General features: G+C 54.9%; 1 protein-coding gene across 1 annotated transcript; it reads left to right on the plus strand.

Annotated features, from left to right (window-relative positions):
- The first annotated feature begins 266 nt into the window (after nucleotides 1-266).
- Nucleotides 267-14,476, plus strand: GHRHR (growth hormone releasing hormone receptor). The gene is made up of 13 exons (XM_060108166.1): nucleotides 267-323; nucleotides 4,605-4,707; nucleotides 4,835-4,942; nucleotides 5,630-5,733; nucleotides 6,859-6,956; nucleotides 7,699-7,831; nucleotides 9,284-9,437; nucleotides 9,725-9,785; nucleotides 10,360-10,429; nucleotides 11,112-11,203; nucleotides 11,793-11,922; nucleotides 12,514-12,555; nucleotides 14,351-14,476. The coding sequence occupies exons 1-13, from the start codon at nucleotides 267-269 to the stop codon at nucleotides 14,474-14,476; spliced, it is 1,278 nt and encodes a 425-aa protein (XP_059964149.1).
- The last annotated feature ends 4,026 nt before the right edge of the window (nucleotides 14,477-18,502 follow it).

The raw sequence follows: 18,502 nt of genomic DNA on the forward strand, positions 1-18,502 counted from the left end.
GTGGAAGGGGGTTGCAAGGGCCCAACCCGTTTCTCCTGGGAACGTGGAGTCCCACCCCAAGGCCGGGGCTGAGATGGGCACGGTGTCCTGTAATCCTGGTGAATATTCAGCCGTTCTGTCCCCTTCGCTGGCTCCTGCCTATGCAAACAGCCACCTGGGAAGGGGAGGCAGACGGTGTGCTGGCAGCGGCGACAGGAGCAGGGGACAGTGGGCAGGAGAGCGGGGCTCGCCGAGGCTGACCGAGGAGCCGCTGCCACGCCCCTACCATGGACAGCAAGGTGTGGGGTGCCTGCCTCCTCTGCTTGCTGCGCCCCTTACCCATCGTGAGTAGCCAGCTCAGACCCTCCTGCCCCTCCCACTGGGCTCGAGATCTGGGAGCCACAGGGCCGTACTGGGGTCCACCCTTCACCAGCACAGGAGTCTCTCTACCAAGCCAGTGGTGGCTTGACTTGCAGAACTCCTCATCTCCTCCGTGGCCCCCTCCTCTCCCCCCTTCCTTCCCAGGCAGCCTGCTCATCCCTGGGGAGCTCTGACAAGCAAACCGTCCTTCCTGGGGCTGAACGGAATTTGCTTGCCCGTTGCTCCCCCCAGGGCCTGTCTGCACCCTCTGGGGGCCACAAGACTCTGTCCCAAGACAGTACTTCCGCCTCCCCTTCACACCCCAAGTCTTATCCACACCCCCCCCTCCGACAAGCTCCCCAGAGCCCTCCCTCTCCCCACGACCCCTGGAGCCACTCCATTTGGTTGCTTCCTTTGAAGAGGGTGTGGCCAGGGACTGAGAGGCCCTGGATAGTAAGTGAGCAGCTGCTCCCCTCCGGCATTTGGGGGACACTTCCTCGCATGATACGCCCTGGGGCCCTGAGAAGCTGTCCATCATCAGATATTGCTCGGAAGCCTAGCGTGCTGGAGAACAGGCTGCCAGGAGGGGGCGCTCTCTGAAGGTGCCGCAGTTCCCCAGAATGCTTTCCCGGAGTGCATGCAAGTGACAGGGACGTGGATGGGAGACACAGGTCTCGGGAGGCAGCTGCAGCTCCCGGGGACTCCTGAGAGCCCGCGGGGACTGAGGGCTCCCTCTCCTCCACTGTCTTGCGTGTGAGTGTGTGTATGTGGGCGGGGGCCCGAGCCGCGCCTCCCAGACACTGCTGCACCTGCCCCTCGTGCATGGCCTTTAGGCTTGAATCCTGGAGCCGTGAAACTAGCTGTGTGATCTGTGCAAGTCCCTTCCTGAGCCTCACTCTGTAAAAGAAGAACACAGTATCTGCCCCCTAGGGTTGCTGTGCATGAAGTCAGATCTGACTTGTCAAAGGCTGGGCACGGGGTGTAGTATGGGAGACTTCTGTGCCCTCCCCTCTTCAGTGAGGGGCGCCTCCTGCCTCTCATCAGTGTGCACCCTACAATGAATGCTCTATTTTTAGGAGGGGAGACTGAGATCCCGTGGGGGTCATTCAGCTGCTGGTGGCAGGGTCAGGGCCAGCACCAAGTCACTGTTTCCCAGTGTGGCCTTCATCCCGTACAGACCCCGGGTTAGCTGTAGTCACGGTCAGCAAGGCTGAGGTATGCAGAGTGACACAGTCTCCCCTCAGGAGGAGTGGGTCCGGTACAGGGGCCAGATGATCCCTGAGCCCTAGGTGAGTGGGGCGGGGGGCGTCCGTCAGGAGCCTTTGGGTAAGTCTTGGAACGGTCCACCGTTCCCCACCCCGTGCCGTCTCCACCTATCACCACACATCTGGGTCATGAGTTGGGCTTCCCTGAATTTTCCTCCCCTTAGGAACTGTGAGGGCTGTCTGTCTCTCCTTTCAGTGGGAGGCTTCCCACCAGGGGCCCTAGTTCTTCTGGCCTCAGTAGTTCCCTAGTCAGGCCCTGAGAAGGTATCCCAGGAAGGGATGGGCTGCAGATGTGGAGGGGGAGGAAAGGCAGACGGAGCTCGCAGTCCCATATCAGGCGAGTCTGCCCTCCCCATCTACCCGCTTCTGACCATCAGACTGCTACTGGGGAATGTGGGGGAGTTAAGACTGGGGAGATGCTCTGCTCTGAGATGGCTCCTGGGTCCCTGAGTCCCGGGGAGGAAGCCAAGAGGCACCACCAGGTTGGAGACCCAGAGCCTGGGCGGCAGGTGGAATCTGTAACCTGAGGTCCCAGGGGCCCAAGCAGGAGGTGGCAGAGCTGAGCCCAAGCTGGCTTTGGGCGAACAGGGTCAGCAGGTCAGGACAGGGGTGTCCTTCCCCGTAGGGCAGGGCTGGTAGGGGTGAGCCTACTTACTGGGCTGGGTCTCCAGGTCCTCTCCTAGCCCACTGGCCAGTCCTTGGGTCCCTTCCATGTGGTCACCTACTGTCCACTGTCCCCACTCTGGTGTTTGAAGTCCCTTCTCTCTGACCCCAGTCCCTGTCTCGCATCCACTGTGCTCTTTGCCGTGCCTGGATTTCTGTCAAAGGACACTGGGAGTTAATTAAACACCTGCTGATACAGACTCTGTGCCAGACATCGGGGCTTGTGTGTGCATGTGTGTGTGCGTGTGGGTGCGGGGATGGCCATGGGAAGGGCTCTCCCCTCACTCAGCTCAGGTGCATCTGCCCTTTCCCTTGTCTGTGCACGTTCTTTGTCCCAAGTGCTCTTTTCCTCACCAATTAAAAAAAAAATGCTCCTTTTTTTTCAGGTCCAGCTCAAATGCCACCTTCTCGGTCCCTGTGAGAAGGGCCACCCTCCCATAGTGCCTGTCCTGCCTCTGATCAATTTGTATTGGATCTATCAGGACCAGGTTTTAGCTCCCACCCTCACTCCACTCCTCCCTGTGAAATCCTTGGGGACAGAAATCTACACTGATTGAATTTGATGTGCATGTTGTACACAAATGTGGGCTATGGGTCATATTCACAGTGTAAGGAGCATGTCTTATAAAGCTGGGTTCCCTCACATGTATCTGTCTGGGGCTGTGCCCTGTTGGACAGTCCATTTCAGTTTTTCTCCAGTCTGGGGCAGTGGGAGGGAGAGGTGTTAAGAATTCCTGCCTTTGACTCCCAGCTTCCTAGAGAACTTGTTAAAATGCAAAGTCCTAGATCCAGCCATAGATCTCTGCATATTCTTGGCTCCATCCCAGGTGATCTGCAGTTAGATCATGAGGCACACTTTCAGAAAGACTGCTAGAGAGTTTCCAGAAAAACAACTTCTTTACCAGCTTCCAGGGATCATTCCCTGTGGTCACTGGGTGGCATCAGGCTCTGGGAAACTCCTAAAACTGTAATCCTTCATGATTACTGAGTCACACAACAAACCCGTTATCTCTCCATGTATCTATCCATTACCTATCCATCCATCTTCATGTGCATGCCCTCATCCATCCACCTGTCCACCCATCCACCATGCATCCAGTCATCCATCCATCCATGCATGTATTCATGCATCCGTCTATCTATTCACCTATCTATTGTACGTATGTTCACTCATTCTACCAGCCAGCCACACAGTTATCCATTCATTCATTCATCCATGAATCCAAATTCATCTGCTCTTACACCTCATTCATCTACTCATTCGCTTATCCATCTATCCTCTCACTAATCCACCCATTTTTTTCACATATCTTTGTCAGGGTACCTCTGAAAGCAGAGTCTGAGACAAAGGCATCTGTGTAGGTAGTTGTATTAGTTTCCTATCGCTGTTGTAACAAATTACCACCAACTTAGTGACTTAAAATGGCACTAATCTATTTTCTTACAATTCTGGAGGTCAGAAGTCGAAAATGGTTTTCAATGGTTTAAAACCAAAGTGTTGGCAGGGCTGCATGGTCCTTTCTGGAGACTGTAGGGGAGAACTCGCTTCCTTGCCTTTTCCAGCTTCTGGATGCCATCTGCATTCCTTGGTTCATGATCCTCCACCTTCAAAGCCAGCAGTGTAGCATCTTCATCTCTCCCTCTCTCTCTCCCTCTCTCTCTCTCTCTCTCTCACACACACACACATACACACACACACACACTCACACACTCACTCCTCTGCCTCTGTCAGAACATCTCCTTATCTCACCCTGACACTCCTGCTTCCCTCTTATAAAGACCCTTGTGATGACACTGGGTCCACCCAGATAATCCAGGATAATCACTCCATCTTAAGATCCTTAACTTACTCACATCTGCAAAGTCTCTTTGTAAGGTTGCATAGTCACAGCTTTCAGGGATTAGGACATGCACATTTTTGGGGGCCATTACTCTGTCTACCAAGGTACTTTATGCAGAATTGCCTTCGGGGAGTGGGAGTACAGAGTAGGGGAGTAAAACAAAGAAGGAAAAAAGGCTGCTACATGGATGCATTATTGAGTTGGCCATCTCTGTGAGATCTTCTGAAGACTTTTGTTTAATGTGACTCAGAACTTCCATGAAATGAAAAGGGGAAGCATCCGTCCAAATCTCTATTCTCTCTGCCTCCCTGCCTTCCTGCTTGCCTGCCTTTCGTCCAAATATCCACTAAGCATACCTGGATGAGTCAGGCCCTGTGCTTAAGAGCACAGCCATGGACATGAATCAGGCTTTATCTCTGTCTTCAGGTCATTAGACCAGCAGACCCAGAAGAAGCATCCAGTTGGCTTAGCTCATCCCATTAACTCTCTCCTGCAGGTACTGGGCCACGTGCACCCAGAGTGTGACTTCATCACCCAGCTGAGAGAGGATGAGCGAGCTTGTCTACAAGCGGCAGAGGGGATGTCCAACTCCACCTTGGGTACGTGGCTTGGGAGGGCGGAGGTGGCTTGTCACGGGTTTCCTGATCTCCTCCAGCCTCCCATTCAGGATGGTGGACAAGCCTGTCCCCTGGGCTGAGTGTCCTCTGCCCCCATCTCGCTGCCTAGGCTGCCCTAGGACCTGGGATGGGCTGCTGTGCTGGCCGACGGCAGGCTCTGGCGAGTGGGTGAGCCTCCCCTGTCCGGCTTTCTTCTCTCACTTCAGCTCAGAGCCAGGTGAGGGGCGATGGGGGTGTGATGGGGGAAGGGGGAGGACGCGGAGGTGATGTGGTTTCATCTGGTGGTGGCAGAATGAGGTGGCCACACCCCTGGCTTTGGGGCCAGGCAGACCCGGATTGAGCACCACCTTCCCCCTTCCCCTCTTTCAGTGTGACCTTGGGCGAGTCAGTCACCCTCCCAGACCCTCAGCTCTCTGACCTCCCGTGACCTGGGGAAAACAAGAGCAGTAACTGCGCGGAGGATGGGGTTAATGATCGGGGCTTGGCAGTGCTGAACTCAGGGCCTGGAATGGAGTAAATGTCCTCTGGGAAGTTGCCTGCTTCACCTCCCTGGCCTGGGTGTCTGGGGTGGACGGTCCCTCCAGGGGCAGAGAGGGCCTCCTTTCCCCCCGCTGCCCTTAGGATGCTGGAGGCCCACCTCGCTACTCTGTTCCTCAAGGGAACCATTCTTTCAATGAACAGGAGGTGAGTCTGAGGCCAGAGAGGAAGTTCCTAGACCGTGTCCCAAGTAGACTGGGCCTGGACCCCAGGCCTCTGGAGAGAAGGCTCCTCTCTCTCTGCTGCAGAGACGGGCTGTCTGTGCAGACCCTGCCAGGGTCACTCCCCGGCTCCCCAACCTCTCCTGGGGAGAGAGAAGGAGCTGTCCTGACAAAATCTCTCCTTCCCCGCCTCTGTTGCCTCCCAGGGGCCGGGGCCTTGAAGCGGGATTGCACCATCACGGGCTGGTCTGAGCCCTTCCCGCCCTATCCTGAGGCCTGCCCTGTGCCCCTGGAGCTGCTAACTGAAGAGGTGAGAGGCTCCTGGCATCTTGGAGGAAGGGTCGCCGTGGATGTTTGATTGGGTGGTGGACCGCACAACTGTAGGGGCCGCCATTCCCATTGTAGTCAGCAGGTTGGAATATTCATTACAGCACATTTCCGGAAGGTGGCAGTGTCTGGAAGAGAGGGGGTCTTATTCTAACTTGCTCAAGAGTGACAGGTGGGCCATGCAGCTAGGAGGGAGAGGGGAGGCAGGGGGCAGGGAAGGAGATGTGCTGGCCACCGTCTTCTTTTCTCCTTGGCATGCCTCTCTGTGCCCAGGCCTCCAGGGCAGGGAGCTGAGAGTAGTTCTGGGAAACAAAGGCCCTCAATGGTCCTGGGCAAGCTCCTTGCCCTCTCTGGCCCTCAGTCTGTGGGCAAGCGAGAGAAACCAAAGCCTGGAGTGATGTCACTGCCCCCTAACCTAGCTGGCACACCGCACACTTCCAAATTGAGCAGGGCCTTTGCAAGGTGCCTCCACACCCATAATCCCATATCTCTTTCCCCCCAGCCCTGAAGGCAAAGCATGAGTCTGACATTTTTTCAGATAAAGAGACTGAGTCTGGGAGGGGCCATCGCCCCTGCATCCCTCAGTGGAGCTGGGTCCCGGATCGATCCCCTCCCCGCAAGGCTGCATGCTCCGTCTCCAGCTCCGGAGTCCAGGCTTGACTTTGATGGATCCAAATTCTTGGTCTTGGAAAGAGCTTTTCCTTGAAGCTGTCCCTGGCTGTACCCTTTATTTGGGGATGTCGTGTTCCCAAGCCAGTGAGCAAGCTGGATGTCAATGAACAAGCCCGATTTCCTCCTGAGCTTTGTCAGTCCCCAGGGACGTGCGGTTTCTGTGGCAGCCTCCCCTACCCCCAGCGACAGCCAGAGTTAAGCATCTACCTCCCCCTTCCCCTCCCCCACCCCTCCCCTGCTTCCTCACCAGCCAACAGGCTGCAAACAAAAGCTTCGCTTCAGTTTCCGAGGGAGTTTGCTGTGGTCCCCACAGACACCCCTGCCCCGACATGGGCAGTTTCGCGATAGAATTGAAAATGTCACCTGCTTGATTGTCAAGCCTCCCTTTCCTCAAAGGCCCAGTTGCTGAGCGTTCCTCCGTCTCCACCTTCCCCAGAAATCCTACTTCTCCACCGTGAGGATCATCTACACCATGGGCCACAGCGTCTCTGCCGTGGCCCTCTTCATGGCCATCACCATCCTGGTTGCCCTCAGGTTCGCCACCCTCATCACCTGCTCCAGAAACTACGCCCTCTGCATCGTCCACAGCACCAAACTTGAACCCTTACCTGGATATTCAAGACATTCCCAGATCTGGCATCGGCCATTTCTAACTTTTCCTTTCCCTTCCCCCAGGAGCAGACCCATCCCTTCACACTCCAGGTCTGGCTCCCACCTCTACACCTTTGCTTGTGTGGAACTTATTCTATTTGCTTGGAATGCCTGCCTCCTTTTTTCTCAGGGCCCTCATATCCGTTAAAATTCAAAGCTCAGCTCTCATCTGCCTCAAGAATCCTCTTTGGCTCTTCTGTGAAGCCCTTCTTGACTATTTTAATGCTTTGATCTCTGCCCTCTCAAAGCCCCACCTCACCCCACCCCCCAGCCTGGCCTGCGCTGCTCTCTGTCTCGTGGGGGTGAGTCTCCTCTCTCTGATCATCAGGGGGCTCCCCTGGGCAGGACGCTGTCCTTTCTGCCTCTGTCCTCCGCACCGTGAGCTCCCTGAAGGCAAGGGACTGCTATTCTCTGTCTTCTCACCTACCCTGAGCCCAGCTGTCCTGCAAGGTTATAGCTGAAGCCTCAAGTTCAACGCAATCCATCCAATCCAATCTGATCCAATCCAATCCAAGCCAATTCAGTTCACCTCCCGCCCTGCTCAGCCTCCCCAAGCCCTCTTTGAGCACACCAGAAGCCCCTCTCCCACCTTGCCTCCTGTTCCTCACCCCTCCTGTCCCCCCAGGAGGCTCCACTGCCCCAGGAACTACATCCACACCCAGCTGTTCATCACCTTTATTCTCAAGGCGGGAGCTGTGTTCCTGAAGGATGCCACCCTCTTTCACGGCGAGGACACGGACCACTGCAGCTTCTCCACTGTAACAGCCATGGGTCGGGGTGCTGGTGCGGGTCCGGGTGAGGAGGTTGGGTTAGAGATGCAGATGTGCCTGTGGGGGTAGTGGGGGCTGACCCTGCGACTCCCGCTTTGCTAACGACAGAGTGACAGAGCGGGAAATCACCCCTCCCCCTTCCTCCCCCTCCTTGCGGTCAAGTTCTAAATCCTCCGGCTGTTTCCTGGACGACGGTGCCCATCCACAGCGCTTCCCTTATTCCACTCTCCACTCCATATTCTGTATTCCTGTCCCATTCCCCATCCCATATCCCAACCTGGACCACATTTCACTCCAGTCAGCCTTTCCATTTCACAATTCCTCTGAGCACTGTCTGTCTGTGCTGGGCGTGCGTATGTCAGGGCCTAGGCAGAGCCGTGTGCCTCCCTTGAGAAGCACCCCGGGTGCCTACGGGGACAGATTATACCAGATTTTATGGGACCACTAGGTAGAGGAGAGGGCTTCAGGGAGGAGATAGCTTTGGAGCTGGGTGGGCAGCAGTGATAGGGAGGGAATGGGGAGGACGAGGGTGAATGTGTCCAGTGTGAGAGGACCCGCTCTCACAGACAGGAGAAGCTGGGGCAAGTCCAAGAAAGAGGGGTGTCATCCTGGGGGCAGGGAGGTGGGCTATGAGAAGAGACCAAAAATAAGGGAAGTTGGGCTGAGTGTGGTGGCCTGGCACTTACCAGGTACTCTGACACCATGCTGGAAATGAACATCTACATGAATGAACAAACCAACAGGTGACCTTCATTCGTTAATGAAAGACATAATAATAGCATATGTATTGAGCACTTATGTGCCAGGTATTACGCTAAATGCTTTACATATATTATCTCCTTTTACTTCCTACATCTATTTTCATTTTAGTCCCATATGTAAATGAGGGATAATTGGCGATGTCACCCAGCAACTGAACGGTGGGAGAGGGACCAAGCCTGGGCCATTCTGAGCTCAGAGGCGAGCGCTCCACACCTGACAGATGAGCAGAGTCATGCAGTGAATGCATGAATGCATGCACGGGTACATGCGTGTATGTTCGCAGGATGCAGCCATGCATGAATAAATGGTGTTCCATATCCTCAGCTCTAGGGATTGACTTGAGCTCAGGAGGGATGGGGTGAGAGTAAAAACAGTAGCAATTCGTATACAGGGTTTCCGTTTAATCCTTATGATGAGGCCACGAGCCAGCACTGCAGGTTTTTCCTTTTAGAGATGAAAAGCTAAGGTGTGGGTAGGTTATCCAGATGGTAAATTTGAACCCAGGCTGTCTGGATCCCAAATCTGTGCTCTTAACCACCACATTACCCTACCACACCCCCTCTGGGGCAGCCCAAGGTGGAGGAGACCTGGAGGTTTGGGGCCTGAGCAGGGTAGGGGAGACTTGGCAGGGCTCCACTGGGTGTCCGGGCTCTGAAGCGCCCAGCCCCTGGCCTGCAGGTTCTGTGCAAGGTCTCTGTGGCCACCTCCCATTTCGCCACCATGACCAACTTCAGCTGGCTGCTGGCAGAAGCTGTCTACCTGACCTGCCTCTTGGCCTCCACGTCACCCGGTGCAAGGAGGACCTTCTGGTGGCTGGTCTTTGCTGGCTGGGGTGAGCACCGAGGGCTGGCTTGGGCACTGTGCTGGTGTTGGGGGGTCGGGGATGCCCAGGGAGCTCACACCAAGGTCCCTTCACCTCACTCACGATGACCCCAAGGCCCAGGGAGAGGAAAGGCAGCCTACAGTCCTACAGCAAGTGCTGGAGTTCAGGGCCAGGTCCCCGGTCTCCGGGCCCTCTCCTGGTCCCGCCTTCACAGTGCCCTGTGTGACTGGCTGTAGTGGTAGGAGGTGGGCGCAGGATGAAGACCCCTTACTCGTGTCTTTTCTGTACCCCCTCAGGGCTTCCCCTGCTCTTCACCGGCATGTGGGTGGGTTGCAAGTTGGCCTTTGAGGATGTTGCGTGAGTCTGGGCTATCCCTTCATCACACCCATACTGGGTCCCCATGGGGCATGGACTGGATGCTCAGGCAATGAGGCTGTCCTCCAAGCTGGGAAGAGGAGGAGAACTCCTAGGCTTGGGAGAGGGGTGGGAGATGCAGTCGTGGATCGCACAGAAGGGGCTTGAGCCTGGACAAGAAGGGGGCGCAGAATCTCAGGGTTCGGGGCTCAGGGGGCAGGGGGCTGTAAGTGGGGGCCTTCTGGAACAGGGGGAGTGTTGGAGCCACAAGAAGGCAGCAAACAGACTGAGTTTTGAGAAACTCAACCACCTAGGTGGAGAGAAGGAGTGAACCCAGCTTGGATCAGGGCACGCCTTTGGAAAGTGCCTAAATGTCTGAGAGGGCATAGATAAGGCTGGTTGGGAGTAGGGTGAGGCTAGAAGGCTCAAATTCCAAAGTGAGGCACCCAGAGGCTGGTAGGTAGGGAGGAGGGAGGAGCATGGGTGCCGCAGAAGAAGGCTTTCCAGCAGCTGCACTCTTCCCACCCCATTCCCCCCACCCCGCCCCCCCATCAGTCCCGGCCTGTCCTCTCCCCAGGTGCTGGGACCTGGACGACAGCTCCCCCTACTGGTGGATCATCAAAGGACCCATCGTCCTTTCCGTTGGGGTCAGTGCCTGGGGCCAGTGTCCTCTGCTTTATTCAGCCAACCTCCCTGGGTCCAGCCATACACAGCAGGAAACACGACTCCAGGCTGGGAGTCAGGACACCTTGGGTTCCAGCCTGGTTCTGCTGCAGATTCTCTGTGAGGCCCTCTCTGGACCTCAGCAGCCCATTGGTAAAACCAGCGCTCAGGTCTCTTCTAGCTCAGAGTTTTGATGAGTCTGGCGCCCTGGTTGCGGATCACCTACCACTGCAGTGAGGCTGGGCTGGGAGAGTAGAAGACGCGGCAGCTGAAACTCCTACCTGCTCCCACGTGGAAGACAGGGCAGCTAGGACTGGTTTTTGTGGCCTGGGTGAATGTACGCATTTTTGTCAGTTTTGCAGTTGTGCAAACAGAAGGCCACATGCTTTGTGCCAGAGAAGAGCCTGAGAGGTGCTGGAGGCAGGATGGCAAGGCCTGACCTCCCACCCTTGGTCCTGGGACTGGAAAGGGAGGGGGATCCTGAGCCCCCATGGGACTGTCCAGTCTCAGGCGACAAGGTCTAGAGCAATGACCTGCACATCCATCTACCTGCACATCCCTGCCTCTCAAGGATTTGAGGTTTCTAATCCCCAAGGATGTCCCACCCCAGGCCATTTGGGTCACCCGTGACCCTTGCCTTCCACCTTCCTACACCTCTATTTCCAGGTGAACTTTGGGCTTTTTCTCAATATTATCCGTATCTTGCTGAGGAAACTGGAGCCAGCTCAGGGCAGCCTCCACACCCAGCATCAGTACTGGTAATGTGTGTGTGTGTGTGTGTGTGTGTGTGTGTGTGTGTGTGTGTGTGTGTGTTTCTGGGGGTTCTGGGGACATAACTGGAGTAGGAGTCAGCATGGTTCTCTTTTATGCACGATTAGGCATCCATGATCCTGGTCCAGTGCTTGTCCCTATGTCCCCAGAGAGAATAGATATGGTCCCTGCCCTCCAGTAGGTCACAATATAGGAAGGATGGGGCTCCAAACAGCCAGTTGCCAGGCCAAATAGGCTGATGAGTGGTGGGATCAATTTCTACGGGAGCCTGCGGAAGGAGATCCTTTCTAAACAGATGGTGGGGTTGGAGTACAGTCTGGGAAGACTTCCTGGAAGAGGTGTCTTTGAACTAGACTTTGAAAGATGCATAGACTTGACTAGAATAAATTGAGGCAAGAGAATTTGGCAGAGGGAACAGCAGAAGCCAAGGGCCCAAAGTAAGGAAGCCCAGGGTGCATGTGAGGAGTTCTCCAGGGTGGCTGGTGTGTAGAATTGATATGGGAAACTGGTGGGAAGTGAAAGTAGGTAGGGGCCCACGGGACTTAATTCCAGCCTTGGGCTTGCCTTTTTCTGCAGGCGTCTCTCCAAGTCAACCCTTCTCCTCATCCCGCTGTTTGGAATTCACTACGTCATCTTCAACTTCCTGCCTGACAGTGCTGGCCTGGGCATTCGCCTCCCCCTGGAGCTGGGACTGGGTTCCTTCCAGGTGAGGACCCCCATAGTACTCACTCCTTCCCTCTGAGTCCTTGGGCAGGAGGAAGGTGCTGCCGCCCACAGGCTTGGTTGATTTCATGGTAGGGTGAGGGCAACTAGGCTTGTTATTCTTCCTTCCAGCCACTCATCCATCTATTCAAGTATCCATCTGTCTGTTTTTCTCCCATCCATCCATCTCTCTATTCATTCAACTACTCATGCACCTATCTACATATCCATCCATTTACCCATCCATTCATCCATCCATCCATCCATCCATCCATTCATCCAATCTATTCAACATTTACTGAGCACCTATTATGTGTCAGGCTCTGTGCTTAATACTAGGGGATGCAGAAATAAAGAGAATCAGAGAAACAGGCCAACGGGGCCAACACTACAGCCTTGGCAGGCTTGCTATGACAATTACATGTGACAATATGCCTGGCACATGGTAAGTGATGAATACGTCTACTTTCCCTTTTCCCAAAGACCTGGTCCAAGTCACAGCCTGGTGGAGAGTAGGGGAAAAAGGTAATAGGAAGACTGCAGACACCTTGAGGCCAGGCCAAGGTGATGGGGTCCTTTCTCTTTGGCCCCGCAGGGCTTCATTGTTGCCATCCTGTACTGCTTCCTCAACCAAGAGGTATGTGACTCAGGCTATCCTTATTTGTTAAGCCTTCCCTCCCACCATTCCTAAGGCTGCCTCTCTCCTGCCCAGCCCCTGTAAATCCCCGATCAGGCCAAACACTGAGTCCTGCAATCCTTTGTGGAAATCTGTCCTGAGTTCCTGGATTGAGCTTAACCTGAATACTTCCTGTACACATCTTTTATCCATCCCTCCTCTGGGCTGGGCCAAGATTACTGTCCATTCAGCAGGAGGTGGAGAAGGCCTTTCAGGGATCAGAAGAGGGATCCAGGGGTGGGTTAAAAGGATCCTTTAATTCTGTGTTTCTAAAACTGAACAAGAGAGAGTGGGGGAAGGAATAAGTCAGCTCCTGGAGAGACAGGGACAAGACACAGAGGAACCAAGAAAATCAGAGGTAGGCATACAAAGTCTAGGAAAATAAATTCAAGTGCAGAGACAGGGAGGATGATGGAGAGAAAAGCCAGGGACTCTGAGAGAGAGCACCTGGAGGAGAGATGCACAAAAAGAACAGACCAAACAGAGGTGGACAAACACATGAATAGACAGAATAGATGGTACTGGTGCACATGTAGAACTATGGAGAGATGGTAAAGAGGAGTGAATCATAACATCCCACCCAGAAGACACTTTGCATTTTTCCTTTAGGACAGACTTGCTTTATGGGGAGGGGTGGGAGAATTTAACTCAGTGCCCCAGACAACCAGGTCCTGTTGCTGTGTGCACAGGCAGAGTCATGGGCTCCCTCTGCTGGCCAAGGATTTGCTGTGGGCTCTGTGTTCTGCTGGAGACCTGGATGTTCAGACCTGTACCCCAGCTGTGGAGCATTGCACCCCCTTATTCTGCCACCACTGTCTCTTACTGGCTCCCTCCCCTCTGACATTCTTTGCTCCCACCTTAGCCTTTCGGAGTCTTCTGCAGCCTTATCTGGCGTCTGGATGCAGACACAGGGCTGCAGTATCTGATTGTAGTGGCTCATGGGCCCTGGGGTTGCTGAGAGGGGCGAGGTGGGTGGGATCTGGAAAAGGGGATTCCACAGAGAGTTGTGAAGGGATCTATCCCAGGAAGAGGTTTGGGGACCAGATAGTTAAATGCCTCTGGAGACAGGGAGCTTACTACCTATCAATGACACTTTCTATCATCAGGAAGCTCACCTTTATGTTGAATGGAAATCTGTCTCCTTTTTGTCTTTGTCACAGCCTAAATTCAGCTCTGTCAGACATGTCTCAGCCTCTCAGCAGCCTCTTTGCCCCAGCAGCCCCTTGGAGATGTGAAAATACAGACATCCCCCCCCCCACATCTCCCAAGTGGCTTTTCTTTCAGTTACTCTCACTCCCCTCAATTGCACCTCCTCAGACAGAGTTTGGAGGCCTCTCTTCCTTCAGGTCATGTCCCCTGGATAGGTTCCCAGTGGCCACAGTTTAGCTCAGTGGGCAGGGGCAGGAATGAGCCCCAGAACAGGGGATGGTCTAAGCTTTTGGGGAAGACAGAGTAGTTTTTTGGCCAGAAACTCAAGAAAGCACCCATAAATGTCTTTAATTGGGCCCAGACAAAGGCAGTGCTAAAAGGGAAAGGAGTCAAAGGGAATAGTCAGAAATACAGGAAGGAGGAAGTAGTATCTTCTAGAGGTAGTACTTAGCAGTGGCTGTGGCCAACCATAGTTTCTCCTGCTCCAGGAACCCCTGTCTCTGTTTCTCCTGCATGGTCTCCCCCTGCACCCTCAGCCCTACTGGGGTTGAGTAAAGAAGTGGCAGTGGGACCTTCCTAACATCCTCCCTCTTGTCCTTGCTTGGAGGTGAGGACTGAGATCTCACGGAGATGGCGTGGCCATGATCCTGAACTTCTGCCAGCCTGGAGGACTCACGCCAAGTGGACGATGCCTTCCCACTCAAGGGCGAAGGTGCTGACATCTGTGTGCTAGGCTGGCCACATCACGTGACTGGAATCCACACCTGAACTTGGGCAGCTACACGGGCCCACCACCCTTCAGAGGAGTGGGAGCAGCGCCCCCTGGGAACCGTCAGTTGACGCCTCCACCCAAGCTGCTGCCCAGCCTTTCTTCCCTGTCCTGCCCCTGACTCTTTTTGCCCGGGTCTCTGTGTGTCCACCTCTGATTTCCTTGGTTCCTGTCTATTCTTCTCATGTTCCTCTTCCTGGAGTCTGGACCGTAGCCCAACGCCAGAGGAGCCAATAAACCTGTAAATGAATAGATACACGTTTGAGTGAAACCGTGCGCCTCTGCAGGGGAGGGATCTGTAGGCTTTATCTGAACCCCCGGTGCAGACGTGCATTTATCGCGTCTCAGTTCATGTCACGTCCCCATCACTTGTCTGTGCAAGGATCCTCTTGTTTAATTCATTAAAAAAATGTATTCTCTTTTGTCTCTACCTGCACTCCCATTCCCCTTCTCCCACAGGCAAACATTCCAATGTGTTAAATGTGAATTCTTGTGTTTCTGTGTTCTTGCAAAATGTGTAGTGTTGTGTGTGTCTGTACTCTTTTTTTTTTTTTTTGTGGTACACAGGCCTCTCACTGTTGTGGCCTCTCTCGTTGCGGAGCACAGGCTCCGGAGGCGCAGGCTCAGCGGCCTTGGCTCACGGGCCCAGCCGCTCCGTGGCATGTGGGATCTTCCCGGACCGGGGCATGAACCCGTGTCCCCTGCATCGGCAGGCGGACTCTCAACCACTGCGCCACCAGGGAAGCCCACAAGGATCCTTTGCCTGGGGCTACATTGAGTGTTTCTGGGCAAATCCCTTGATCGGCAAACCCTTCCCTTCTCAGGGCCTCAGCAACCTCATCTGCAGCAGGAAGGAGTCGGTCAGTAGGTGACTTCTGAGAGCTTTTCGAAAGGGACATTGAATTACAGGCAACAGAGTTGAGAAGAGCAATGCTTAACTTGGCCACCAGGTGGCAGAACAATGACGGTCAAGAACATTGGCCGGGCTGACCAAGCTCCCTGATTAGGCCCCAACGCTGGAGATGGACACAGGGCTCCCAGGGCCTGGCCTGGGCCACAGTGAGCCTACAGGGCTGGTGGAAGAAGGACCTCGTGGTCTGGCCAGCGTAGGGGGGCAGGAGGCTTTTGGAGGAGGGGGAGGAATGGGACACCCCCGAGCCCTTCTGACCCCAGTCTTGAGGAGGAAGAAGCTGATAAGAAGAGTGAGAGCTGAAGGGATAAGAGAACCTCTCTGTACAGGGATCACACCAGATGCGAGGGGTTTCCCTGGGCCCCTGGTTTTAGCAGGGAGAGTAGGATTTTCCATCATCCACTGCAGCATTATCCTTCCAGCCAGCCTCTCCTCAGGTCCTGAAAGGAGTTTCCTAAAGGGAAGGAAGAAACTTCCCTGTTGTGGCCAACCTGTACTCCTCTCCACTGTGGAGAGCAGGAGGGAGGGTTAAAAAGAGGGGCCTGTTCCCTGTCCCAGGGGAGACCCCAGGAATGTTGAAGAGACCCCCAGGGATGAGCCCAAACCTGGATGTGAGTAAGAACGGGTGTGTGGGGCTCAAATTCTCTGGGCTGTGGGAACTCAGAGAACAGGGTGTCGGTGAGGGCAGGAGCAGTCAAGGAAGGCTTCCTGGAGGAAGGGACTCGGGCTGGTCGTATAGATCCTAGAACCCCACCAGGCCAAGAGCCACCATCTGCCGGGCAGGAAGCAAGAGTGTGGCTGATCTCAGCTTGAGGAGCAATGTTTGGAGGAAGGGTCTGCAGGACAGGATGGTGGGTATCAGACTCAGACTTTGTTCTCCTCAGGGATATTCATGGACATTCCTTTAGGGCTCTGGGTTCTGTGGGACCACCTATTTGCTAAGTACTTGCTTAGGTGGCAGACACCTTGCTAGTGCCTAGAAACACGGCTGCAAACAATTCCAGAACATTCTTATTCAGGGGCTTAGGGTCTGGTTAGGGAGAATATGAGTCAGAGGTCTCTGTTGCAGGCCACAGGACCCCTCAGGCTGGGTTAAGCAGAAACATGATTTAGTCGAGAACGCCAGGGAGCTCACTGGTCTCCAGGGGTTCAGTCAGAGGCAGCGCCTACCCTCAACCAGGGGACCACTGTGGCGAATTCCCCACTCCACCACTTTTGGTTGCAGACTCAGGTGCTCACACCAGTAACCCTGGGGACACAATGCCGGACGCCCCACACGGCTGTCCTGAAAAGCCAAACTCCTCCACTACCATGCTTGCCGAAAACTCAATTGCACTTGGCGCTGGCTTCCTCTTCCGAACCCAGTTCTCACAGAGCTACCTCTGATGGCACGGCCTTGGTCCTGACCCTGCCCACTAGCTGCAGGAGGTGCTAGAGAGCCCATGCTGACTTCTACCTGGAGAGGGTCCACACAGTCACAAGTTCCTCAGACATAAGACAGGCATTCAGAATAAGCTGGCTGGCCACGAACATGACAGATGTCCAACACTGGGACACAGTCATGCAGCTCAAACAACTGCATGATAATGGCTATAGGTGTACAGAGGAGAAATAGAGTACCAAGAGAAGAAACATCTAGAGGACCAAATCTAGTCTGGGGGTCTTAAAAAAAAAAAGGCTTTCTAGAGAAAGCGACATGTAAGCTGAGATTAGACAGTGAATATGAGTTGGCTGGGTAAGGAAGTGTGTAAAATCCCAAGTAGCGGAAATAGCACGTGCAAAGACCCTGAGGTGAAAAGGAGCTTGTCATTCGGCAGGACCTGAAAGTAGTTACTGTGGCTGGATTGAAGTGAGAAAAGGGGAGGGTGGCCTGAGCTGAGGTGGGGTGGGCAGCACCCAGATCACGCAGGGACAGGAAAAGCCACGTTAAGGACGTTTCATCCCAAGAGCTGTTGGAAGTGTGTGATATAATGAGACGTTTTTTGCAGTAATCCCTCTGACTGGTATGGATGGGAAGACTGAATTTTGGGTGGAGACCTCAGCTGGAAGCAGGGAGGCTGAAAAGGGAGGCTTGGCTCAGGGAACGGTGGTAGGAAAGACTAGGCCAGAGTGAAGATGTCTAACTGGGTGATGAGTTAATGTGTGAGGTGAAGAGAAGGGAGCTTTGTAGGAAGATTCCTGAAAGAGGCCGAGGTGGAGAGGAGCACGTTTTAGGAGTGGGAGCGTGATCAGTGTGGGGTGCACGGGAGACAGATGGATGCCAGGGGGCAGGCTGGAGCTGAGGAGATGGGCCTGGCTGGCAAGTGAGATTCGTGAGTTGTGGGAATCTCTGTGGTGGCGTTTGACCCCCCGGGCGGTGAGAGTGAGGTGCGAGCCTGAAAGGGGGCTGGAGGGACTGAACATCCACAGGCCCCCGCGCAGGAGCCGGAGCCGGAGCCTCCGGAGGAGGCTGGAGGGAGCAGCCGGAGAGAGGGAGGAAATCCAGAGGGACTGGGATGGGGATGGCGTGAGCGCTGCTGCGCAGCCCTAAGACCTGAGACCAGGCTTGCAAAGCGGGCCGTGGACTTGACGGCACAGCTCACGGCAGGGGCAGGAGCGTCTGGGGCAGAAGACCGACTCGGAAGGCAGCCTGGAGGGGGCTACACGGTGAGGGGGCCGTGAGGACGCAGAAGCAGGCTGTGTGGACACGCCCTTTACCCAGGCTGGTCTGGGAGGGGGAGGGGAGATGAGAGGGTATCGGGAAGGGAATGTGGGTCTCTGGGGCTTTGTTTCTTTGTAAGAAGACTGTCTGGGTAAATGCTAATGAGCTGGATGTAGGAGTCACCAAAGGATGGGGGGAGGGCAAGCGGTGGAGCGAGGTCATTGAGAAGGTGGCCCCAGGCCCCAGGTGGGGGCATGCTGTCTGGGGAAGGGGGCCCCTGGTGGTAGATGCAGGCGACAGGAGGGCCGGGGTGGGCAGTGTAGGAGGCCGGTTGCTGGCTCCGCACTCACCCCGGAGGCGAGGTTGCCTGCGGGGCGAGGGGAGCTGCGGTGGGGGTGGAGAGTGGTGGGGCCTCGTGGAGAAGGAAGACGCTGGGAAG

The sequence above is a fragment of the Mesoplodon densirostris genome, chromosome 9 (assembly GCF_025265405.1).
Source record: "Mesoplodon densirostris isolate mMesDen1 chromosome 9, mMesDen1 primary haplotype, whole genome shotgun sequence".
In the NCBI taxonomy this organism is placed as follows: Eukaryota; Metazoa; Chordata; class Mammalia; order Artiodactyla; family Ziphiidae; genus Mesoplodon; species Mesoplodon densirostris.